This window comes from Coturnix japonica, chromosome 1 (assembly GCF_054131305.1).
Source record: "Coturnix japonica strain WE chromosome 1, WE-NBRP24, whole genome shotgun sequence".
In the NCBI taxonomy this organism is placed as follows: domain Eukaryota; kingdom Metazoa; phylum Chordata; class Aves; order Galliformes; family Phasianidae; genus Coturnix; species Coturnix japonica.
Genome location: NC_140663.1, coordinates 122831564 through 122858908, shown reverse-complemented (window position 1 = coordinate 122858908; position 27345 = coordinate 122831564). Strand labels below are relative to the sequence as shown.

The 27345-nt window shown below is 42.3% G+C and overlaps 1 protein-coding gene across 12 annotated transcripts in view; it reads left to right on the top strand.

Annotated features, from left to right (window-relative positions):
* The window catches only part of LOC146762682 (SMAD family member 2-like), a 153932-nt gene that overhangs the window by 94354 nt on the left and 32233 nt on the right, over nucleotides 1-27345 (top strand). For 4 of the 12 annotated variants that reach the window (XM_085533993.1, XM_085533943.1, XM_085533950.1 and 1 more), the window contains exons 3-10: nucleotides 3515-3604; nucleotides 4710-4903; nucleotides 5618-5752; nucleotides 14299-14388; nucleotides 14855-14908; nucleotides 15970-16182; nucleotides 19546-19683; nucleotides 19835-19979. In XM_085533993.1, coding sequence (XP_085390119.1) covers nucleotides 3515-3604; nucleotides 4710-4903; nucleotides 5618-5752; nucleotides 14299-14388; nucleotides 14855-14908; nucleotides 15970-16182; nucleotides 19546-19683; nucleotides 19835-19979 — 1059 coding nt within the window. The remainder of the gene's footprint in view (nucleotides 1-3514; nucleotides 3605-4709; nucleotides 4904-5617; nucleotides 5753-14298; nucleotides 14389-14854; nucleotides 14909-15969; nucleotides 16183-19545; nucleotides 19684-19834; nucleotides 19980-27345) is intronic. The other 8 variants (XM_085533968.1, XM_085533975.1, XM_085533987.1 and 5 more) reach the window with 6 other exon arrangements.

Sequence of the window (27345 nt, the reverse complement as noted above, 5' to 3'; positions counted from 1 at the left end):
ATACATAGAACTTCTTTTTTTTTTTTTTTTTTTTTTTCTCCCCGTGAAAGAGTTCCAGTTAAGAGGAGAGCTTTATAAAGGGTTTGGAGGCACTGGGGAAAAAACTCAACTGTGGGAATGGAGTGCCCAGCTGCCAGCATTACCATTGTTTGGTTCAGTTTGTGCTGGAAGAAACTTGTACATAATTAAGTTTTCTCTTCTAGAGCCCAGGTCATCTTAGACATTACTTAATATCCTTTTCCTACACTTAACAGGTTCTACTACCTTTCGAGAAAGAGAGAATCTGTTTGCTGTTTGACTGCCCACCTATGCTTCTGCTCAGATAACTGTCTGCTTGCTGTGCTTAGTAGCACTTCCCCCCCCCCCCCCCCAAAACAGAACTTGTGTTGCCCTGTTCTCCTCTGGTTCAACCACCCCCTGCCCTTAAACTGGCGCTGTCACCTCGCCAGGGCCATCAGCTACACTGACACCTCTGTGATGGATAGCAAAAATGGCGTTTACTGTGGCACAGTTAGCACCTTATATACTTTAATTACTTCCTCTATGCCCCTTGAGCATATGTGTGAAAGATGCGCCGAATGCCTAATTTACATCACAGGGCAGGGGACCGAGCAGGGGGGTCCTGCCAGGTCACAGCCCGAATCCCTGTTAATGCCTACAACAAACTTGCCATCTTATCTTCCTTTCCTTCACTATTTCAGGGTCTATCACAGACTAGATCTGCATGAAAGTGCCTTGTCCAGCTCCTCTTAATGAGGAATGCCATTACAGATTTATATAAATGGTTGTTTTTGTGTTTGTATGTTTTTTTTTTTAAAAAAAGAGGAAATCAGACTTCTTTTATTCAACATTGGCCAAGAGATTAGCTCATGCCTCTAGCACACACTATAAAAAAAAAAACAACATGCTAATTCATACTAGATTCCCAAATCTTTACATTATCTGCTGCAAGAAAGGGAGATCAGAACTTCTGTGCTAAATGCCAGTGCATAGAAAGGACCATCAGATCAGAAAACAGAAGTAGCTCCACATACATTGATTTCAAACCTCAAATTGAGGAATCCACAATTAGACACATCTCACAGAAACTGTCTAATCTACTGTACACAATACTGTATGTAAACCATTGTAGCAAATGGACAGATAAATGCAATGGGAAAGGCATTACAACAATGATGTGATGACAGCAGGACTGGCACAATAGAAAGCGAGATTATATATATGTCCTCCCATGACTTATCTCTGACCGTGAAGTCCTCTGGGATACGTAGTTTTTCTTCTGAGCTGAGTATTTGGGACGTTGTTGTTCCATGGAACTGGAGTATGAACTTTTAAATGATCCATACTGACATGATGTTATGATGTGGAACACTGACAGCAACATTACAAAACCATGACATCCCGTTTGGCATGCTCTAAAGCTATAACACTTAACTTCTTTATGTGTTGCAAAGCAACCACGTGGCACATGTGTAGTGGAATTCCAGGGTCACAGCCTGAACCAATGAGTGAGCTACTAGAGTACGTGTGTGCCTGGAGCGGCAGGGGGTTCGGAAGCCACCCTACTTCCATGCAATCTGAGTCTGTGCAGGTTGCCCCCTTCTGCCCACCCCTTTTCTCTTCTGGAGCACAACTGTATAAATGGGGGAGGGTCACATTACTCAGGGATGAGTTAATTCCTTTTGATAACTTTTCCATAGCGCCTATTTCTCAAAGGCTCTGTCATTGCCCTCATTTACCCTACACACATGGTATTTATAGCCAGCAATTTTGGGAAGGTAGAATTTGTGTGACAGCATCAAATTTAGAGCACAATTTTGTTTAAAGGATCTGTTGCTCCAAGGAGTAAGTTGTTAGAGATGCCTGTGTCAGTTAAATACAGCACACTGTGTCTGCTGATTGTTCTTCTAATTGAATGTGTGTGATGATTGTCTTACAGGCAGTAGTGGTGCAGATTTAAGGACACAGGAATACTCCCTGGTGTTCCACAGGCTACCTGTGTGTCTTCAGGGCAACAGCTCCAGTCCTTACTCAGCTACTGGCAGCCCACTGTGCTGGTTGAGGTACCTTAGGAGTAGCTTAGGGGTGACAGGCACTGTTGATGCAGTGATGGTCACACTCTCTCTTCTGCCTCCTAGGATTTTGGAAAGCTGTGAATTGTCTTTGAGCATCTCACCCTCCCTGGGACAGGATTAAAGTGAGGCATGTAGGACAGGCAGGAGGGGGACCAGAGCCATTCCTTCCCTATTCCCTATCTATTAGCCTATACTTAAGTTTTATTAGTGCCCATGGAACTGAGGTGATTGACTATCCTGAAAGTGTTTTTAAGAACACTGTATCAGCTAGGATTTGTAACTTCAATGTAAATAGCAAAGCCTCCATTTGAAATGAAACTGGTGAACTTGTACTCCTTAATGGTATAACTTTTCAGAGGCTGCCAACTTCAGAAGTGAAATAGTGGTCGCATTTGTGGCTTTGTGCTGGTTGTAAGTTGCTTGTCTCCCAAGCTTTCTCCAATTCTGAGTCTCATATATTATGTAAAATAACCTGTCATTTCTCAGTGGTCACTGAGTACACCTGTGATGGACCTGAGATGGACTCACACCTCTGAGAACACACTTCCCATTTACACACCCATGCTGTTCTTTGCTTTGCTTCAATCTGTTGCTCCTTTCAGCTTGTGCCTGTCACTAGAGGTTCCCTCTTCTTAACTTTTGTGATTCATTGAACTAGTTTGTAAGGAAAAAGTTGTTTAACATGGTTTAAGTTTTAACATTGTTTAAAGTTGTTCTATAGCTGGGTCTTAAAATACAACACTATAAAAATGGGCAATATGTATATTTTGTATGCAGTAAGAAATAATAATTATTTAATTGAGGAGAACACAAAAATGAAAAGCATCGCTACAGTTGGGAAAAGCAGTAAATCAGCATATACATGGAAATTGCAATTGCTGAATGATAGTACCTTGGAGCCAGGCTGTGATTACAGAATAGTTTGAATTGGAAGGGACATTTAAGATCATCTAGATCCCCCATCCCCCTGCTATTTGCAGGGACACCTCCCTCTAGAACAGGCTGCTCAAAGTCCCATCCAGACTGGCTTTGAATGCTTCCAGAGAGGTTGTCACCTTAGGGTATCTTGTATTAAAAACCAAACAAAAAAAGAAACCAACCCAGAAACAACTCTTGAAAAGGGAATTTTGTTAGGAGCTAGGCTGAGGAATTCTGCCTGTTTTAAGGAATATTACAGCTGTATCAGCTACTTAAAGTTAGAATTTGTTCACCCTTTAAAAACATTTACTTTGAATCACGTTTCATTTTGATAGTCTCCTTCATATAGAAAATACAGCATGCAATGTTCATCTAAGTGCATCTAAGCCTACCAATGCTCTATCTTCTATGTGAAAGGAAGCAGCCTGTACATTTCTCCATGTTTGACATCATGGTGTATTGAATAACCACATTCCATATTCATACCAATTTTTTTGTTTTTGTTTTCAATTTATGCACAGCACTTGCTCTGAAATTTGGGGACTGAGTTCACCAAACACGATAGATCAGTGGGAAACATCAGGCCTTTACAGCTTCTCTGAACAAACCAGGTGAATATTATGCCCTCTCTCCATCATAGAACCTTGTCATCATAGAACCTTGTGGGAGGGATTGACTTTGGAGGGTCTGTCATGGGATGCTTTAGCTGTAAAATAGATTGAATGCTTCTTAGGTCTCTCATGGTACAACATTTTAAATCATTTGCTTTCCAGCGTAGCAATCCAAGTGTTCTCAGCTGATGTTTTGACCAATGAAATCCTAGTTGTGGAATATTCATTCTTTTTTCACTTAAACGCAAGCTCTGATGTGGTTTAGTATTTTTATTAACAACACTGGGCTACTTAATTCTTTAGACCTAATCTTACAAAGTGTTTAAAGTGCTTTGTAGGCCATGAGCTTTCAGTTAAAACTCACTAATCGATTCCAATATGAGTTGCTAAAGAACTGCTTGTAAATCTTCAGTAGTTAACAGCAAGGAAATTCTAAACAGAGTCTTCATTTTTTTCATATAACATTGCTTGATTTGCATACTGAGGTTTGTCTCCCATCCCATAAGTCATAAACACCTGCATTTGTGTAAGCATATGCAGTCTGTCTTAAAACTAGACAAACATTTTCAGATAGTAGCAAGGCAGAGAAAAGCAAGAAGATGCATGCAGCCCCCGTGAGATTTGTTCACGTTTGTTGTATCACAGTCACACTGCCATGTGGATTCCTTGGGCAGCTGACTGCTTAGAAGTTAATTTACAGTGCCTGGGGAGTTAAGCTTAAAGCCATAAAGCATCCACACCATGGCAAACCCTGAAGTTAAGAAACTGAAGGGACTTGTTAAGTGTGTGATTCTCTTTCAGCAATTGTCTTCTGCATTTGAAAATGTGTACGAAGTGATCATTCCAAATATTTAATTGGAGATAAAGTGGCTTTTAATGGCATCTAAATTCACTACCAATAATTTGAGCAGTTCAGAAATTTAACACTGATACCACCATTTCTCTCCCATTTGAAGCCCTTAACAAGAGTACAAACATCACTAACAGTGTCAATTCATTTAATTCCAAATGAGCAAACTGCCCTTCCCATAGTTTACACTGTTGATTGAATAATTATGAGACACTGTGCAGCCTGTAAATACCTCTCAACATCTTTCCCACATAGATCTCTCGATGGCCGACTACAGGTATCACATCGTAAAGGACTACCACATGTCATCTACTGTCGTCTGTGGCGCTGGCCAGATCTTCACAGCCACCATGAACTTAAAGCAATTGAAAACTGTGAATATGCTTTTAATCTTAAGAAGGATGAAGTATGTGTAAACCCATATCACTACCAGAGAGTGGAAACACCAGGTAGGAAGGCTGCTTCTGGCTTTATAGCACCATCTGTCCATACGTGAACTGTGAATGCGCCCTCCCTGGATGCATTCAGGGCCAGACTGGATAGAGCTTGGAGCAACCTGATTTAGAGGAAGGTATTCCCTACCTATAGCAGACGGGTGGAACTAGATGATCTTAAGGTCTCTTCCAACCCAAACCATTCTACAATTCTATGAGAGATACAGTTTAGTGGGGGTGACTTGGAGTTGGACTGGCTGATCTTGGAGGCCTCTTTCAACCTTCACAATTCTGTGTTTCTACACACTTGTTCAGTAGAACATTTCAAATTAAAAATACAGAGTGTGATATGATCTCTTGCCAAAACAGATTAAGGATGCAGGTTTGGAGAATACCATCTGCTGAAAGTTTTTAATATAAAAGATACTAAAAAATCTGGACTAATGTGTTGAACACCCCAATAAATGCTTCCAGTAGTGCTGTTAATTTACAGCTGGCTAAGGATAGTCGAGCATGAAAATGAAAATATAATGACTTAACTGTGCTAACATCAAATAGCTATGTTCAAGTGGAATCTACTTGTTCTGGTAAATACCAGAACAATTATAGTATTAGCAGTACTGAGACACCTGAAGAAATTATTAGATAGCTTAGATTTGTTTTTCTTTCTAGTTCATAAAAGTGTGAGTTTGGAGGATTCTAATAATTCTTTGACTTTTGTTTTTCCAGTCTTGCCTCCTGTACTAGTGCCACGGCACACTGAGATCCTAACAGAGCTTCCTCCTCTTGATGACTACACCCATTCTATTCCTGAGAACACTAATTTCCCAGCTGGAATTGAACCACAGAGCAATTACATACCAGGTACTTTCTTACCTCTCAATGTGAACAGCACACTTAACATTACACTTAACGTTACAATAGAGCAAAGATGATAATTTCATCCTCCCACGTGATCAAACAAATTGAAAGATGCACCAATAAGTTAATTTCTTTTCCTCATCAATTCCAGTGAAAACTGTGAACACCTGAAAACACCTAAAAACAAAACAGCAACTATAGCAATTGAACAGATCAATACAATAAAAAAGACATTACAACAAAGGAGTGATAACAAAAGAACTAGCAAAATAGAAAAGTGCTATGAAGAAAGAGAAAAAGATAGCTCACCTGTATCAGATGATTCTAGGTTCACAGAAGAAAATTTCACTAAAAAAAAACCTCCAGAAAGAAATCCTTTCACAGTGGCAGCCAGCCCTTAAACAAGGTCTAAGAGAGGTAGAGACAGACTCCACCCCTTCTGGTTGCACAGGTTAATTACCTTCACCTATGTTCTCAGGGCTGACCATGTTCGAGCATAATTATATAACATATACGAAAAACTGTATGGGAAATTGGTAATCACAGCCTGAACCTCTGATTAATCAGCTGAGGCAAATGTCAGGTCAGCTGTGAGAGCACAGGTGAGAGTAATTTAGCTGTGCTCCCAGAAGGGGTGGAGCTTGACTCCACCTCCTCTAGACCTCATTTTAGGGCTGACCACCACTAAGGTAGCATCTCTTGGAGACTACTCCCTGGTGGAGATTGCCTTAGCATTTCCCAGTGAAGGCATTCATATTGATGAGTTTCTCCTTATAAATAACCTTTTGAATATCTGTTACCATTTTTGTATCATTCTACCTTATAGCAACTGACAGAATGTCATGGTTTAATAATTTTATAATTTTGCTATCAGTATTCCACATCATAACATCATATAAAGCATGAATAATTTTACTGAATCTGCAACTTAAAGAAGAAAACTACATCTCCCAGAGAACAACACTATAGGTCACAGAACCTGGACTCTATATTAACTCGGTTGCAGACTAGATTGATGTCTTTCGAGTTCTGGCGTTCAGAGGAGTGTGTGGGAGCCTTCACCGTTTCGCCTAGATTTCACAGTAGGCCTCTTGGTTACGGGACTCATTCTCTCTCCTATTTTGCTTGATTTGTTAGCCTTAATTTCAATTATATTGTATTATATTGTGTTATCCTGTATTTCGATATAGTATTTAGTAAATAAGTGTGCCTCCTGTCACGGTTTGAACGAAAAATCCACCTGGGGCCGTGGGCCCCGCAGGGGCCCTAGGCCGAAAGGAAAAAGGTAATGTCACGGGTTACTTAGATTTACCTATGCCTGTGACAGGGGAAGCCACCCTGTGGGCCCCCCCCCCCGGGGCCCGGAAAGGAGGGAGAAAAGGGGAGTGGGATAAAACAGTGACAATCTAAGGAGGAAAAACTTATTTTACTAAATATGATACCGAAATGCAAGATAACACAATATAATATAATTGAGGCTAACAAATCGAACGAAACAGAGAGAGAGAGTCCTCGAAAACCGAGAGGCCTACTGTGAACTCTAGGCGACACGGCTGGAACGCTTCCCACTCTCCGAGAAGTTCGAGAGAAGAAGGAGGGCACTCCAGCCTGGGAACGAGATTATACAGCGTCCTGGTCCCGTGACTTATCATTACCCCTGTGGTTTTCTGGGATATGTAGTCTTCTTCTGTGGACTGCACATTCAATAGAAGTATCCATACTTTACATGATGTTATGATGTGGAATACTGATAGCAAAATTACAAAATTACAAAACCATGACAAAAAGTCAGAGCTAGCTAGCTTTGCTCTAAGGGAGAAAGAAATCCCTTTGTTTTCTAAACAAAAGTTAGATAGCAATGCTGAGAATGTACAGCAGCCCTTAATGTTGACAATTTGTCTGGTATTTCAAGGTCACGTTCTCAGTGAGCATCTACGAAAAGATAACACTCCCCTAACGAAGCTCTTTAAGAGTAAAGAGAGAGTCGTTCTAAAAGCTAAAAAGCTCTATGCCCGCATCCTCCACCAAAAAATCTGTCACGGGTTACTTAGATTTACCTATGCTCGTGAAAGGGGAAGTCACCCCGTGCCCCCCCCCCCCCAGGGCCCGGAAAGGAGGGGGAAAAGGGGAGTGGGATAAAACAGCGACAATCTAAGGAGGAAAAACTTATTTTACTAAATATGATATCGAAATACAAGATAACACAATATAATATAATTGAGGCTAACAAATCGAACGAAACAGAGAGAGAGAGTCCCCGAAAACCGAGAGGCCTACTGTGAACTTTAGGCGACACGGCTGGAACGCTTCCCACTCTCTGAGAAGTTCGAGAGAAGAAGGAGGGCACTCCAGACTGGAAACGAGATTATAAAGAGTCCTGGTCCCGTGACTTATTGTTACCCCTGTTGTTCTCTGGGATATGTAGTCTTCTTCTGTGGACTGCACATTCAATAGAAGTATCCATACTTTACATGATGTTATGATGTGGAATACTGATAGCAAAATTACAAAATTACAAAACCATGACAGGTAATTAGGAAAAGAAAACAGAGGCAACGATCTAAGGAGGCACACTTATTTACTAAATACTATATCGAAATAAAGGATAACACAATATAATACAATATAATTGAAATTAAGGCTAACGAATCAGGCAAAATATGAGAGAGAATGACTCCCGAAACCGAGAGGCCTACTGTGAAATCTAGGCGAAACAGTGAAGGCTCCCACACATTCCCCTGAACGCCAGAACTCGAAAAAAGAGATCAGTCTAATCTGCGACCGAGTTAATATAGAGTCCAGGTCCCGTGACCTATCGTGTTGTTCTCTGGGAGATGTAGTCTTCTTCTGTAAGTTGCAGATTAAGCAAATTATTCATGCTTTATATGATGTTATGATGTGGAATACTGATAGCAAAATTACAAAATTATTAAACCATGACATTCCACCCCTTATTCTATATCATTACATTATGTTTATACAAACATACACACTCATACGTATAGTTGTGAATAATCAGCAACATTATTTTCTCAACAATTTATATTTATTCCATACAAATCCCTAAGTTGAAAACAAAACTCTATAACCTAACCCACTATTATTTATTAATTTTGAGAAAAATGGCAAAACTGCCAGAAAAAGGAAAACATGTCAGCGGTGGAGGAGAAAAGCAGCACTAGTAGGGCATCCCCCACATCAAGGTGCATTCATCCTTTCCAAGCCACCACAGCAGATCTCCTTTCGACTTATACTTCTTTGTGTGCTCTACGCATGCATGGCCAGTGCACAATATAGAGTCCAGATGGAAAACATGCTTACAGAATGCCTAATTAAGGTATATAGAAAATAAGTGTTTCCTTAACATTAATCCACTCTATCTTAAGCTCTGTACCTAATTGGACTTTCGTCAAACATTTTCTGAGACTCTACCTATATATCTACAAGAAATCATTGGCTGCACTCCCCCAACATCAAATTCCCTTGTGGTACACATTGGACATTCCCATTTTTGTCCATCACCCACCACGTGCACCCAGGTCCCTGGGCAAAGACAGTACCCCGGAGAGGTTTGCCCTTTCCAGACGCTGGAAGGACCCAAACTGTTTTTCCCAACACACTCTTTATGTGTACTACAGGAACCTTATCTCCCTCCACGGTACGTAGGGAGCTGGATTGGTTAGGACCATTACGATTACTAGATCCTCGAGTGTTGACCAACCAGGTGGCTTCTGCTAAATGGTTCTCCCAGTTTTTATACGTTCCGTCACCCATTGCTTTCAACATAGTTTTCAACAACCCACTGAATCGTTCAATCTTACCAGAAGCTGGTGCATGATAGGGAATATGGTAAATCCACTCAATGCCATGATTTTTGGCCCAAGTGGTTACAAGAGAATTTTTGAAATGGGTCCCATTATCTGATTCAATTCTTTCCGGAGTGCCATGCCGCCACAGGATTTGCTTTTTCCAACCCTAATATGGTGTTTCGGGCGGTAGCATGGGGTACTGCGTATGTTTCGAGCCACCCAGTGGTTGTCTCCACCATGGCGAGTACATAACGCTTACAATTGCGAGATCATGGCAAGCTGATATAATCAACCTGCCATGCCTCTCCATATTTATACTTTTGCCATCGCCCTTCCCCCCAAAAAGGTTTCATCCTCTTGGCTTGTTTAATTATGGCGCATGTTTCACAGTCATGAATAACCTGAGCAATAGCGTCCATAGTTAAGTCCACCCCTCGGTCTCTGGCCCACTTATATGTTGCATCCCTTCCTTGATGACCTGAAGTCTCGTGGGCCCACCAAACTAGGAATAATTCATCCTTGTTCTGCCAGTCCAAGTCTATTTGAGCCACCTCAATTTTGGCAGCTCGATCAACCTGATGGTTATTTTTATGTTCTTCAGTAGCCTTACTTTTAGGCACATGAGCATCTATATGGCGCACCTTTACAACAATGTTCCTTATTCGGGCAGCAATGTCTTTCCACAGTTCAGCAGCCCAAACAGGTTTACCCTTTCATTGCCAATTATCATCTTCCCACTGTTGCAACCACCCCTATAAGGCATTTGCCACCATCCATGAATCAGTATAAAGATGAAGCATTGGCCACCTCTCCCGTTCAGCCACATCTAAAGCCAGCTGAACAGCCTTTACCTCTGCGAATTGACTTGATTCTCCTTTACCTTCAGTGGCCTCTGCAACTTGTCGTGTGGGGCTCCATACAGCAGCTTTCCATCTGCGATGCTTCCCTACAATACGACATGATCCGTCTGTGAATAGGGCAAATTTCTTTTCGTTTTCTGATAGCTCATTGTATGGTGGTGCCTCTATAGCACGTGATACCTCTTCTGTAGGTGGTTTTTCAATTTTTTTACTCTCAGGCCAGTCCATGATCACTTCTAGAATTCCAGGACGGCTGAGTTTTCCCATTCGAGCTCGTTGAGTAATTAATGAAATCCACTTACTCCAAGTGGCATCAGTAGCATGATGGGTGGAGGGAACCTGTCCTTTAAACATCCAGTTTATTACTGGCAAGCGAGGTGCTAGAAGAAGCTGAGCCTCTGTCCCAACTACTTCAGAAGCAGCCCAAACCCCCTCATACACGGCTAAGATCTCCTTCTCAGTCGGAGTGTAGCGCTCCTCAGACCCTTTATATGCTCGACTCCAAAATCCTAAGGGTTGGCCTCGGGTCTCTCCTGAGGCTCTTTGCCACCAACTCCAGGTGGGACCTTTCTCTCCAGCAGCAGTGTAGAGGATGTTCTTTACACCCTGTCCTGTCCGTACTGGCGCCAAGGCCACGGCACGGGCAATCTCTTGTTTTATCTGTTCAAAAGCCTGCTGCTGCTAAGGACCCCATGAGAAATTATTCTTCTTCCGTGTCATCTGATAGAAGGGGCTCACAATGTGGCTGTAGTTTGGGACATGCATTCTCCAAAAGTCCACCACTCCCAGAAAAGATTGGGTCTCTGTCTGGTCGGTGGGCGGAGACATAGCAGTGATTTTGTCAATCACATCTGCTGGGATGTGACGACGTCCATCTTGCCATTTTATTCCTAAGAACTGGATTTCCTGGGCAGGCCCCTTCACCTTGCTGCGCTTAGTGGCAAAACCAGCTTGCAAAAGAATTTGGATTATCTGTTTCCCTTTCTTGAAAACCTCTGCTGCTGTATGGCCCCACACTACAATATCATAAATATACTGCAAGTGCTCAGGAGCATTACCCTGTTCCAAGACAGCTTGGATCAATCCATGGCAAATTGTTGGGCTGTGCTTCCACCCTTGAGGTAAACAGTTCCAGGTATACTGAATACCTCTCCAGGTAAAAGCAAACTGTGGCCTACATTTTGCAGCCAATGGGATGGAAAAGAAGGCATTAGCAATGTCAATGGTGGCATACCACCTAGCTTCTTTTGACTCCAGTTCATACTGGAGTTCTAGCATGTCTGGTACAGCAGCACTTAATGGAGGTGTGACTTCATTCAGGCCACGGTAATCTACCGCAGCCTCCATTCCCCACTGGTTTTACGCACTGGCCATATGGGGCTGTTAAAAGGCGAGTGAGTTTTGCTAATCACTCCCTGATTCTCTAATTGGCGAATTAGCTTGTGAATGGGGAGCAATGAGTCCCTATTGGTGCGGTACTGCCATCTGTGAACCACTTTGGTGGCAATTGGTACCTCTTGGTCTTTTACCTGGAGCAACCCCACAGCAGAAGGATCATCTGACAGACCAGGTAAAGCTGACAACTGCTTAACACCGTTTGTGTTAACAGCAGCTATCCCAAAGGCCCAGCAATACCCCTTGGGATCCTTAAAATATCCCATCCTAAGGGATCGACTGGGAATCGATTCCCAGTATACATGGAGCCTCTGGACCAGTCACAATAGGGTGTCTCTGCCAGTTTATACCAGTGAGGCTTATTTCGGCCTCCAACATAGTCAATTCTTGGGAACCCCCAGTCACTCCATGGATATATATTGGTTGTGTCCCTTGGTGACTTGAGGGCATTAGGGTGCATTGTGCACCAGTGTCCACCAAGGCTTTATATTTCTGTGGTTGAGATGTGACAGGCCACTTAATCCACACAGTCCAATATACTCTATTGTCCCTTTCCCCCCCCCTGGCTGGGGGCAGGGCCCCTCTATTGTTTATCTCGGTGGCTTGCAGCAACTCTTCCCTTCTTGGAAGAGTTCACCTTGGTGGTTGTTTCACATTGTAATTCTTTGACTCGTGCCTGAAGTGCATAAGTGGATGAATTACACCACTTCTTCATTTCCTCCCCATGACTACAGAGGAAAAACAACAAGGCAAGACGCATAGTCTTATCGTTGTCATTTGCTTGAATATGAGGTTTCTTATTGTTGTCATTTGCTTGAATACGAGGACGTCTCTTTTTTATGGTTGAGATTTTCGATGATACGGGTCGAGAGGAACTCCTGTTGTTTAGCTTTCTCAATAGGCGAATGTGGAAATCCTGGTTTCCATCATCTGGTACCACCATGGATTCATCTACATCAGACACGTTCGCCAATTTGTCAATAATATCACTTTGTGTTCCCTCCATTTTTTTTAATCTTTCCACTATTTTGACAATGGCTGAAGTATACAGATTAACTTCTGTAGCGCTTATAAATAATTCAAGTTCCTGAAGTCTGGTAATTAATTCATTCACAAGTGGTTTCCTTTCCCCTTTGCCATATACTAATGCAAGTGCACTGGTATGCATTTCTGGAGCTGCCTTTGTAAAGTCACGCCACATTTGTCGTGGAACGCGGACTGTTTCAGGATCATGTAATTGGTTTGGATCGTTATGATTGAAGTGGGGGCTGTATAGCATTTCCACCAGGGCACTTTCTCTCAAAAATTGGATACTTTTCTCTATATCAGTCCATTTCTTTTTCTCCGGCTCCAAGTCCCGTTTAAAGGGGAATCTATCTCTTACCGCTATCAACATCCGCTTCCAGAGGGTGTAGGACTGATTTTGGCATGTGCCAATACCTCTGTCCACACGTGAGTCCCTGGAAATGCTACCCAGTTGGCGAGCTTCACTGCCATCGAGCCACGCACTGTTGGCCCCATTGTCCCAGCATCTAAGTAACCAAGTGACCATATGTTCTTTTGGCTGACGTGTGAAATCCTTTCTTAGATCTCGAATTTCACTCAGTTTAAAGGATCGATCAATAATGGTCGTAATACTTTGCTCACCTTTTGCTCTATCAAGAGTCCCAGGTGTTGATGGTGGCAACTGTGTTGATGAGGCTGCCCCATCTATAAGTTTGGACTCGAGAAATTCTCGTAAAGAAAATCTAACTTTTGGCTCCTCTTCTTCTTCTGACTCGGGCTCTTGTATTATTTCCTACAGGTAACCCTCCTTCTATTTCATCTCTTCTAACTTCCTCTGCTCCTCTAACTTCTTCTGCTCCTCTAGCATCTTCTTATACTCCTCTAACATCCTCTGCTCCTCCAACTTCCTCTGGTCTTCTGACTCCCCCTGCTCTCCTGAGTCCCCCTGCTCTCCTGAGTCCTGCCCTCCTAACTCCCTCCGCTCTCCTAACTCCTTCTGCATTTTCTCTAACTGAGTTGAAACTCTTTTTGTCTTTCGACAAAGAGAATAAAAAATAATGTTCATTCATGCCCTAGAACTAGCGGTAAAAAACTCCAAAGGAAATAATCTTAAAAAAAAAAACCTTCCCCCAGTAGCAGTTAGCCCTCAAATGGGGTCTAGGAGAGATGGAGCTAGGTTCTACCCCTTCTGGTTACTCAGGTGAATTGTCTTCACCTGTGCTCCTGCAGCTGACTCTGTACTTCCTTCAGGTGATTCAGGCCCTGACTCAACAGTTTCCATATAGATGAGTACACAAAGATAATGTGTTTATCATCATCAGTTATCCAGATAATAGATTGGAGCTTCTGCTGGAAGGAAATCCAGTGTAATGATATTTTAATTTGTTGTTTAGACATCACACAGAGCTTACGAGGACTATAGGACTAAACCCAAAATGCTGAATCTTACAAGGTTCCCATCTGTTTAAACAATAAATAGATATTTGTTTGACAGAAACACCGCCTCCAGGATATATCAGTGAAGATGGAGAAACAAGTGACCAGCAGTTGAACCAAAACATGGATACAGGTAATGTTTCATTTTTCACCACTTTAAAGGCTTGGGATTGCTCATTGTGCTCCCTTTACATATAGTGGCATGTCTACAGCCCAAGTGATGACAGCAGCAACCCTCTGTACAACCTGTTGTGCTGCGTTTCAAATTAATTCTTGTTAGGCTCTATTGAAGGACCTTCTCACTGGAGAAGTGCATAAAGAAATGTTCACAGACTGCATGAAGAGAGTTCTGCTAAATGCCCTTCTGAGATGTTAATAGGCTCTTTCCAAGGAGAGGTAGGTTCCCAGGAGTCTGGAAAATTAAACGCAATATGAATTCTGAATAAAGATGAGACATGCTGGAAAACTTGTTCTAGGTTTTGAGATTTCTTAGTCCAAAGAACATTAAGATGAAGCTAGTACCTAAACTAACAGTCATACCTATCTGTCTGAAATGACAAGAGTCATTTGCTCTGAGCTAATATGTGTTGCTCTTACAGGATCTCCAGCAGAGCTGTCTCCCAGTACTCTCTCCCCAGTTAATCACAGCCTGGGTAAGCTGGAAACACTTTTGTTTTAGTGTGTGAGGACTCCTCTTTATGTATACAATTACACTGAAAATAAAACCATAACTTAGAAAAGTCAGAGTTGTGTTAGGAGAATGCTATTGGATTGGCTTCCAGATGATAAACATCATAGACCTGGGTTAATAACTAGCTAACAACTACTCTATTTCTGCAACTGCATCTCTAGCAAAGACTAAAACTTGAGTGATTCAGTTGAATCTCTTATTTAACATTACCAAAGTGTTTTCAAGTTACAGAAAGGCAACAGGAGTGTTTCAATGTCTGGAACTGTCACGGAGTTCTCTCTAGAGCTCACTCCGGGACAGTGGGCACAAACCGGGGCAGCAGGAACAAAAGCCCCCACCCCCCTTTCTCTAGCGGCATGGCGGCGCGGCCCGGCCACGTGCGTTTAGGGAGACGGGAAGGGAGATTGCGTTTAGGTCTAACAAAAAATGAGGGGGAAAAAAGGTGATCTGAGAACGAACGGCAGTTTAATAACCTAATAACACTAAACAACAAGAGAGTTTCAACAAAGAGAATACCAAGTCCCCAATCTCACCGATGGAGCTGTGGAAGGCAGGAAGCTCTGACCACGTTGTCTCCTTGCAGGGAGCCGGGCCAGCAACCCCGTCCCCTTCCTCACTTCCCTTCCGGTGCCCCACCCCACATGCTCATTAAGGCAGCCCACAGAAAAAAAACTTGTCCCCTTTACTCCCATTATGAGGCATGGTGTTCTGATGTGGAATACCAACACCAACCAAATTACAAAACCATGACAGGAACTCACAGTAGCCTAATCATTTTGTTAAGTAAAATGCAAGTACTGAAGTACTCGAGCTGTGCTCATTTTAGATCACCTCTCTTCCCTTGTGTGAAATACTGAATTTCATTCTTTTTACTGTGGTAGGTAAAAATGACAGCAAGCAGAACTGTAATATGCATAGCTTGAGGAGATGAGATCTGTCATTTCTGGAAGAGAAAAAAAGCAGGGTAGATAGGGTTGTTTCAGCCTCAAATTCTGTGCTACTCTTATTTTTTGTTGTTTTCAGACTTGCAGCCAGTCACTTATTCGGAACCCGCATTCTGGTGTTCAATAGCATATTATGAGTTGAATCAAAGAGTGGGAGAAACCTTCCATGCATCACAGCCTTCCCTGACTGTAGATGGCTTCACAGATCCATCCAATTCGGAACGATTTTGTTTAGGACTGCTTTCCAATGTCAACAGAAACGCAACAGTGGAAATGACAAGACGCCACATAGGTAAGAATCTGATCATTTCACTATTTTAACACTTTAGCCTAGCCATGAAATCATTTCTGTAGTGGTCCAGGTAGGAAAAACAGAGATCTGTTTTGGGATCATTTCACCCCTGGGCATCCAGTCTCCAAACTTCACTCACAAGGCTTGATCATAACATAATCAAGATTTTCTCCTTAATAGTTACAGAATACTGTTTTCCACATTGCAGCCTCTTCAATAAATTTAATATTTTTATTGAATTCTTTCATTTAGCAGTGTTCACTAATTATTTTTTTTCTTGATACATTTTGAGTAGAACCTTCTGACTACCTCCACTCCGAATCAGATACTTGTGTAATAAAATACAGAGAAGCCCAGGATGTGCCTGTGATAATTAATTGTGGGGGAAAAAAGCAAGCGTGTAAGATGCTTTCCCTTTTTTTTTTTTCTTAAGAGAGTAGCTGATGTTTTATTTGAAGAAAGGTTTTAGAGGAAAAATGGAGAGTTGTCATGGTTTTGTAATTTTGTAATTTTGCTATCAGTATTCCACATCATAACATCATGTAAAGTATGGATACTTCTATTGAATGTGCAGTCCACAGAAGACGACTACATATCCCAGAGAACAACAGGGTTAATGATAAGTCACAGGACCAGGACGCTGTATAATCTCGTTCCCAGGCTGGAGTGCCCTTTTTCTTCTCTCGAACTTCTTGGAGAGTGGGAAGCGTTCCAGCCATGTAGCCTAGAGTTCACAGTAGGCCTCTCAGTTTTCGGGGACTCTCTCTCTCTGTTTCGTTCGATTTGTTAGCCTCAATTATATTATATTGTGTTATCTTGTATTTCGGTATCATATTTAGTAAAATAAGTTTTTCCTCCTTAGATTGTCGCTGTTTTATCCCACTCCATTTTTCCCCCTCCTTTCCGGGCCCCGGGGGGGGGGGCCCATGGGGTGGCTTCCCCTGTCACGGGCATAGGTAAATCTAAGTAACCCGTGACAAGAGTAGAAATGACGACCTTCAAAGGAGCTGATAATTATAAATAGATTTGGGGAAAATTAATTGCATATTCCTCTTGCTTGTGCCAGAAGTAACCCATATAGATTTTTTTTTTTTTTTCATTCTGAGACAGAACAAGATCACAATTCAAAAGTGAACAATAGGATTTGAGCGATTTCTTCTCAGCAATAGGTCTAAATGAAGTCCCGTGTTTTGTTTGCTTGTTTTGCCAAAGTGGTACAGAAAAAGGGGTGTGCAGTAAGTTGGGAAATTGTATGGGTGCATGCAAGAGGAGAGTCTGTCCAAGTGATATATTGCTCTGTTTCTGTTTTTTCCCCATCATCTTAACAAGTGCCACTTCACATACAACACTTCACATTGGCAGATTAATTATGCTGAATCTAGTATTTTTATTTCAATTGTGATATTCATACAATCATAGACTCATAGAATGGTTTAGGTTGGAAGGGGCCTTTAAAGTAATCTAATTCCAACCCTCCTCCTATAGGCAGGGGCACCTTCCTGTAGAGCAGGTTGCTCAAAGTCCTATCCAACCTGGCCCTGAATGCTTCCAGAGAGGGGGCTCACAACCTCACTGGGCAACCTGTTCCAGTGTCTCACCCCTCTCACAGTAAAGAATTTCTTCCTAATATCTAGTCTAAATACACCCTCTTCCAGTTTAAAACTATTTCCCCTTGTCCTGTTGCTACCTGCCCCTATAAAAAGTTCCTCCCCAGCTTTCCTGTAGGCCCCCTTCAGATACTGGAAGGCCGCTATAAGGTCTCCCCAGAGTTGCCTTCTGGCTGAAGAGCTCCAGCTCTCTCAGCCTGTTCTTGTAGGGGAGGTGCTGCAGCCCCTCTGATCATCTTCATGGCCCTCCTCTGGACCCGCTCCAACAACTCCACGTTCTTGTTGTGTTGGGGGCTCCAGAATTGGTTGCAGTACTCCAAGTGGAGTCTTACAAGAGCAGGTAAGAAGAGGAAAGTTAATTTACTAAATATGATATCAGAATGCAAGATAACACAACATAATACAATTTAATTGGAATTGAGGGTAATAAATCAAATGAAATTAGTGAGAAAGTGTCCAAAAACCATGACCTTACTCTAATTCTCAAGGCGAGACAGCAAGGGAGCATGCACTTCCAAGAAAAGCAGTGAAGATGAGAAAAGGAAAAGGAGGCATCTTGTGACCTGTAAAAAGTTTTATCTTTCCCTCTGAATGCAAAGCGGAATCAGAACAGTGAAAAGTCCTTTGGGATATGTAGTTCTTCTCTTTTGAGTCGGGTATCCCTGGAACTATCAACAATCCATGTAACTGGAGCATTAACTCTTTAACTCCCAGTGCAATACATTATGTTATGATGTGGAATACTGGTAAAAATCATAAAACCACAACAATAAGGTTGGCATGGGCCCACCTCTCAAGCCTGTCCAGGTCCTGCTGGATGGCATCTCTTCCCTCTAGTGTGTCATTTGCACCTCTCAGCTTGGTGTTGTCTGCAAACTTGATGAAGGTGCATATGATCCTGCTGTCCATGTTACCTACAAAGATGTTAAATAACACCAGTCCTAACACTGATCCCTGAGAAACACCACTCATCACCAGTCTCCACTTAGACATTCAGCCGTTGACCGCAACTCTCTGAGTGCAACCATCCAGTCAATTCCCTATCTAGCTAGTAATCCATCCATCAAATCCATTTTTCTCCAATTTGGCAACTAGGATGTCATGCAGGGCAGTGTCAGATGCTTTGCACAAGTCCAGATAGATGATGTCAGTTGCTCTTCCTTTATCCACTGATGCTGCAACTCCATCATGAAAGGCCTCCAAGTTTGTCAGGCATGACTTGCCTTTGGTGAAACCATGTTGGTTACCATCAATCACCCTGCCTTTATTTTCCATGTGCTTTAGTAGGGCCTTAATGAGTATCTGCTCCATTATCTTGCCAGGCACAGAGGTGAGACTGACTGGCCTGTAGTTTCCTGGATCTTCTTTTTTCCTTTTCTTGAAAATGGGGGTTATGTTTCCCCTTTTCCAATAAGTGGGAACTTCACCAGGCTGCTATGACCTTTCAAATATGATGCAAATGAGAAAGTTATTTCCTGCTTATCTTGGATTTGGTTACAGTGCATTAACTGGCTAAAAAATTCTACGTCACTCTAGACTAAAAATTATTCTGCTTTTACCTCAAGTATTGTGTGATAAAAAAGCAAGTTAATGGTGTTCTGCTGCAGCTATCCACCCAGCAGTATGCTCATCCAGATAATTGATTTTTATTTTGTTGTAAAGAAAAAATTTGGCCTATTCTGAAGCAAAATATTCCCTTTTTTATTCATGTGCCTGGGTCATATCGTAATAATAGTTCCTTTGAATTCTGTTCCAGGAAGGGGAGTGCGTCTCTATTACATTGGTGGAGAAGTTTTTGCCGAGTGTCTCAGTGATAGCGCAATTTTTGTTCAGAGCCCCAACTGTAATCAAAGATATGGCTGGCATCCAGCAACTGTCTGCAAAATCCCACCAGGTCAGTCACCAACAAAAGAATCTAGTAATATGCTCAAAGGATGCCATTTGCTTTCCTTTTGATACCTAGAAAGGGTTTATCTGTGGTTTTGGTTTTCTGTGTGTAGCAAACACAAGTAGTTAAGTGGAACTTTTTGACCTTTTCTTTGTAGGATGCAACCTAAAAATCTTTAATAACCAAGAATTTGCTGCTCTTCTGGCTCAGTCTGTGAATCAGGGTTTTGAAGCAGTTTACCAGCTTACCAGAATGTGTACCATAAGGATGAGTTTTGTTAAAGGATGGGGAGCTGAGTACAGGTAAGAAAATAAACTTTTCAATTTAGACTTAACAATTTTTTTCTTTCTCTAATACACTTTCTGTGTCTGGATTGAAATCTATACATAGAATCCTTAGATTTGGAAGGGTCCTTTAAAAGTTAGTCCAACTCCCCTGCAATGAACAGGGACATCCACAGCTAGATCAGGTTGCACAGAGCCTGATCCAGCCTTGCCTTGAAATTCTCCAGGGACGGGGCATCCACCACATCTCTGGGCAAAATATATACATACAATACTGCACATTCTATCTGTAAGTTGAACTCATGTTTTTCTTTTCTCCCCTTCAGCTGTAGGACTCCTAAGTCATAAAGACCTGTAAACTAATTTTAGCATTGCACTGAAGTTCATTGAGCAATGAATTTCATCATCATTTCTGCATCATTAGCAGAAGGGTTTGATGACATCCATGGCCAAACAAGTCACGCAGTGTAAAGGTGGTAACACAGGATGGTTTAAAGGTGGCTAATATAAAGATATTGACCAAGATGGTGATAAATAGTCAAAGGTTATTAGTAAAGAAAACTCACCAATGTCAGTGCCTGGACCAAATGGCTGAGGCAGTCTCCACTGGGAAACAATCTCCAAGACAGATGCTGCCTCAGTGGTGGTCAGCCCTTAAATGAGGTCTCAGAGGGGGTGGAGTCGAAGTCCACCCCTTCTGGGAGCACAGCTAGATTACTCTCACCTGTGCTCCCGCAGCTGACCCAACACTTGCCTCAGCTAATTAATCAGTGGTTCAAGCTGTGATTTCCCATACACGCAGGAATCCAGTTGGTCCGTGTACCTGTGGAAACACAAGCATACCCTTGGCCCCATATAAGGAGGTCAGCGGCTGGGCCCCCTGCCAGATAGAAGATTCAGGTGTCCAACACCAGACCCCCAAGAGGTGACACCACTGTTGCTGGCTAGCTGGTTGAGCACTACCAGTGCCTATTGCAATACTGTGGTCAGATCACCCTTGTCTCCCCCCTCCCTTAACCGTGTAAGCTGCAATTTCAATGTCTGATGCATATGTTTGGTGATCATTTGGTTGGTGCTGTTGTTCGGAATGCCAAGCATATGGTGTACCCCTCAACTCCTACAATAGCAGAATTAGGGTCTTTTAATATCTATTCAGAAGGCCAATCACTTAATGATAGTAACATCAGCTCTGGTATCTACTAGGCCTAATAACTGTCAACCGTTTACTAAGTATGGTAACAATGGTTTGTCTTTTGTTACTTGTATAGTCCATAACACAGCAGGTTTGCCCCAAATCCACCAGTTCGGTCCCCAATGCCAGGTTCAGTCAAAAAATGAAAAGGGATCAATTGTGCTATTTTTTGGCTTTTGGAAATAAAGCAGAGGGTGAGGGTGTCCATGCCATTATCTTAATCACCCCAGTGTGATCAGCATCTATAACTCCTGGTAAAACAATAAGTCCCATCTGTGTAACAGAAGAATGTCCTAATAAGAGGGTGCTACACCCATCCCCAAGGGGGCCTGTGACACCTGTTGGAATGAGAGTCACAGTGCTATCAGTCAGCGTCACTGACTGGCCAAATCCACTCCTGCACTTTCTGGCGGTGGCTGGTTGTCACGGTTTAAACTAAAAATCCACCTGCGTCCGTGACAGGGGCCGTGGGCCCCGCAGGGGCCCTAGGCCGAAAGAAAAAAAAAGTTAATTAGGAAAAGAAAACAGCGGCAACGATCTAAGGAGGCACACTTATTTACTAAATACTATATCGAAATACAGGATAACACAATATAATGCAATATAATTGAAAATTGAGCTAACGAATCAAGCAAAATAGGAGAGAGAATGAGTCCCATAACCGAGAGGCCTACTGTGAATCTAGGCGAAACGGTGAAGGCTCCCACACACTCCCCTGAACGCCAGAACTCGAAAGACATCAGTCTAGCCTGCGACCGAGTTAATATAGTGTCCAGGTCCCGTGACCTATCTCTATGCCCGTGTTGTTCTCTGGGAGATGTAGTCTTCTTCTGTAAGTTGCAGATTCAGTAAAATTATTCATGCTTTATATGATGTTATGATGTGGAATACTGATAGCAAAATTACAAAATTATTAAACCATGACACTAATCTGGGTGAGCTGGCCAGGAAGTGGCCAACAAATTTGGGACCATATTTGCCATCATAGCGTACAGTCATGTGCTCTTCCCGTTACCTGGCAGATTGCAGGGCCATTCTGCAACAGGGAGTTTGAATCAGCATTCTCTCACCCAGCGTAGCCCCCTCCTGCACCAGGGACAGGGTTGATCTGATATAGCACGAGCATTTTCATTTGCTCTCTTAGGCTCTTTACAGTCCCTCTGTACATGACCATGCTCCCCACAATTGTAACACTTCATTCTTTAAGGTGTCCCTGCATCAAGTGGGGCTGCCAGCATGGCTGCTAGCAAGGCCATTTTATGACTTTCCATGCCTACATCTTGATAGGCTTTAATCATGCCAGTAATGGATGGATCTGCATTCTTTATGGATTGTCTACTTGTCTCTCTAGCGCATTTTGTAAAAAGTCAAGAAATTTAATGTAGGGCTCAGCAGCCTCCTGCTTAACTGACATAATTGAGGCATTAGACAAATTAGTATCAGGTATCCAACAGATAACACATAACACCAAAATGTTAACTTGTTCAAGGCATTGCCTGTCCATCTGTGCCTGGGTCTGAGGTGTTGCCCAGACCCCCTCCCCAATGAGTTCCTCCATGCCGCTATGATTTAAGGTAGTCAAATTATTTGTGGCCTGGATGGTAGCCAAATCTCAGCATTCAGAGTCATCTCTGCACTGCTCCAAAGCACTGTGGGTACACTGTAGAAAAATCCTTCTTTCCTGTGACGTGCGGAATCAGACTCTATAACTAGAAATAAGTTATAAAGCAGGTACATGTTTATTCAGCACTTGGCACACGAGGGATCAATCCTCCTATCATGTGCACCGATAAACAGGAGCATTAGAAAGTTTTAGAGCAAGCATATACATATTTAACAGATTTCCAAGAAATCATTAACATACTCATTGTTTTTCCGGGAACTCATTTACATGCTGTCCCTCCTACTGATGCATGCACAGTCCATAGCAAGGGTCTCGCTCTGGTGGTCGTTGGGATGAAGTCAGAAGTCTTCCTCAGGTTGACCTTCCTTCTTTGACCCAGCTCCTTCACCCAATTCTGTCAAAACCAGTTTCTTTGGCTACCTTTCCCTTATGTTTGCCCAGCTGCATTGTCTTGACTACAGAAATGTCAACATGTCCCACTGGTCCTTTTCTTCTGACTTTCCCCAAAGCCTAGGATATTTAATCCTCACGTGAAAGGCACCTATTTAACCAATTCCTGATTTCAGTTCCCCCTTTTTCTTGAACCTAGCAAAATCTTTTGCTAAATGATTCCATTTTGAGAAAGAGAATTCCCGAAATAAATCCCACTCTCCATCTTCTGCCATAGTTTGTGTTTCTTCCAATCTTCAGAGCTACTTCCTGAATCTTTACAAAACCACATAATACATCGCAACATTATACACATCAAAACAAGCAAGGTCAATATTGCAACACAAGCCAGAAACAGTTGTTTTAACCGTGTAAAATTGAGGATCCAGATAGTTAACTCTTCCCACAATTCAGTAAAACCAAAGGAAGTGTCATCTAATAAAACCTGATAGAGCAATTTACTACATTCCCATATAGTCTGCAAAGCAATTTCTACTCTTTACTTCTCATCTATATAAGCACAGTAGATCCTATTAATAAGTACTCAAACTCCCCCTTCCATTGCTGTTTTTAAGTCTAGTGCCATCCTATTCTTCAGTACTACCTTACTTAACATTGAAACTTCTATTTGTAGTGCTTCTGTTGCATCCATAGTTGCATTTTCTGTTATCTCTAAAGTAGCTGAAATATTAACTATTGCTTTCTCTAATTCCCTTATTCCTAAGAATGGGATAAACCATCTGGAAAACAATGGAAGCCAGTTGGCTTCTCTATAAGAGGGTTATTTACACGTTTCACCCTCTCTCAAGGAGTTCTCAGTATCCAGAGGAAAAATCATTATGTAGCAAAAGGTAGTATGAGGCACTAAATATCCCCCTACACAATGTCCCCTCCAGTTCCTCGGTAAAGTCTTTCTCGCCTGTCCATCACCACAAAGCCACCACAACCCTGGTCCCATGGGGCATTTTTCTGATCCTTTGTAAAATGCAATATCAGAACAAGGCTCATTTGTTCGACTTTGCCTTAGGTTCTCGGGATTACAAAACTGTACTCCATCCCATAGGGACACATTCAATCCCCCTACACTTGCTGGTCTACCTATACCATATTTCCTAAGTGTTGTGATGTTATGATTTGCCCAGAGTTGTAACACAAATTTTGGTCCCTTTATTTCTGCAGTTATTTTCTCATTCATACACTTAAGTCTAACTCCTGCTCCTTTCCATAATCACACACAGTATCACAGTATCACAGTCTTGTGCGGGTTGGAAGGGACCTTAGAGATCATTGAGTCCAACCCCCGGGATTCGAGTCTCCTGTGTAGCGGAGTGGCACTTCTACCACTTGTGCCACAGGGGGGATTCGAACCCAGGCCTCCAGTGTTGCAAAGTGGCGTCCTTAACCACTGCGCCACCAGAGGCACACATAATGTCCAATTAGTGGACAGAATCCCATATTGAGGGAGTTCCATTCCTTCATTCCTTGGCAAGGCTGTACATACCCAGCAATCCTAAATATTCATAACCAGAGTGAGATTTTCTGTCATTTGTATAAAAGCATTATCCCACCAAGCTAGAGCAAATTCTATATAAAGACAGAAATAATAAGTTCATATTATCTTCTTAAGTTTAATAGGCTCCGTGTCCTCAACAGTCCACCATGGTCGGGCAGTCTTGTTCAGGCAGGTGTGGATCAGTCTTTCAACCTTAGCTGCTGTATCAGTGGTCAGAAGCACTTGGTAGGGCCCTTCCCATTTCAGTTCCAAAGGTGAATCTGAAAGGGATTTAACACTGACATAATCACCAGGCAATACATCATGCACTGGTCCATCCAGGCCCCGTGCTCTAGTACCAAATACTGTTCTTTCAATTCTCTTTAATTGCCTTGTTAGGTTGATCACATATTTGTTCAACACCTCATCCCCCACCCCAAACCTTGGAATTATTTCTTATAATAAAACCTTTGTTACCTCCCTAGCCTTGTTAGTCCAGCAAAGATATGCCTCAGGCCATCCTGAAAAGGTATCTTAAAACCAACATGTACCTGTACCCCCCTTTTCTTGGGAGTTCTGAGAAATCCACCTGTCATTGTTGTCCTGGATAATTCCCTCTCCCTATTTGCTCTAACTGAACCTTGTGACCTGTTTTAGGATTATTTTGTAAGCAAACTTCACTTTGCTGGGTCACCTGTCTGATAGTAGTATACAAATTTCAGGCTACTAATTGTTGAACAAGATATTTATATAATGCTTCTGCTCCCCAGTGGTTTTTCCTATGTCCAGTCATCACCACAGCCCATAATTTGGCTGCTGGAATAGCTACTTTCCCTTGTGGTATAACAGCCCATCCTTCCGTTTTTACCTGCCCTTCTAAATCATTTATCAAGTACCAGCCTTCTTTTGAGTACTTTGGCTCACCATCCATCTGAATTTTACCATCTGGAATCAAGAAACCCTCCAACACCTCACCCTCTGCCGCTCACTTTGCTTCTCTGTCAGCCAGCGCATTTCCCATTCCTTCAGCACTGTCTCCCTTTTGGTGGGGTCAACAGTGCATAATTGCAACCTTCTCCCGAATGTTGTACTGCATCCAGGAGCCTGAGTATTTCCTCAGCATGTTTAATACTTTTCCTTCGGGTTGACAACAGTCCTCTTTCTTTCCATATTGCTCCATGCGCATGAACAACGCTAAAGGCATATTTTGAGTCAGTCCATATGTTTATCTCTGTCCCTTTTGCTAATTCTAGGGCCCTTGTGAGGGCTATTATTTCAGCTTTCTGTGCTGAGTTGTTCGGAGTAAAAGCTTTAGCCTCTATTACATTGTCGACAGTTGTTACCGCATATCCTGCCTTATGAATCCCTTGTTGAACAAAGCTGCTCCCATCTGTGTACCAGGTATCTTCCACATCCTCCAGCAGTTCTTCTTTCAGGTCTAAGTGACTGGAATATACAGCTAAGAAAGGCAGCCAGGTTTATAATATTTGTTACTGTTATTTCTACACCATATTGCTCCACTAAAATACCTTGATATGTCAGAAATCTCTGAGGGGAAAGCCAATGCCCCCCTGTTACCTCCAGCACTGTAGAAACCGTGTGGGATAACATTACAGTTATCTTCTACCCCATTGTAAACTTTCGTGCCTCTTGGATATTGATTACCAAGGCAGCCACAGCCCTTAGGCATCCAGGCCATTCTTTGCTTACTTCATCAAGCTGTTTAGAGAAGTCTTAGTGACACATCTGGAAGTCCCAAGGCTGGGGCCTTCATCAACTCCTGTTTCAACTATCAAAATACTCTTCTGGCCTCCCCATTCCAAATGAGATCCATTGGGCAAGATATTAGCATCACATAAAGCAGTTTTACCATTATTCTGTAGTTAGGTATCTGTAAAAGGCACTATCCCATCATTCCGAGCAATATTCACAGCTCTTTAGAAGTGTGTGGTTGAGGGGTTTGACAAATAGCCTCTTTCCAGGCAGGTCCCAGCATCCTCGTCCCCACAGCGATCTCGTATCCCAGGTACATCACTTGCTGTTGAGCCACTTGTGCCTTCTGTGGAGAAACTCAATACCCATTAAGTCCAAGGAAATTCAGCAAACTAACTGTCCACTTCAAACATGAATCCTTTGTTTCTGTAGCTATCAGAAGAACATCCACACATTGTAACAGTACCCCTGCATCAGATGGGTACTCCCACTGCTCCAAGTCCTTTGCCAACTGATTCCCAAATATTGTAGAACTATTCTTAAATCCCTGTGGAAGAACAGTCCATGTAAGCTGTGAATCCCATTCTAAAGCAAATAACAGCTGGCTTTCCGCAGCTAGTGGCAAGCAGAAAAGAGGATTCTTCAAATCCAGGACAGTAAACCATGTTAGTTCAGTGTATATTTTGGTGAGCAAAGTATATCCTCTAGTAGCTAACCCATATAAGTCCTCTGCTATCTTGTTAATTGCCTTTTAGTATTGTACCACTTTGTAACTTGCAACAGGCTTTCTTACTGGTAATATCAGTGTGTTGTATTTTGATTTACACTCTACAAGCAGGCCATGCTTTATGAATCAGTCAATTATAGTATGTATTCCCTCTCTATCTTCTGTCCTTAAGGAATATTGTTGTCACGGATTACCTAGATCTACCTG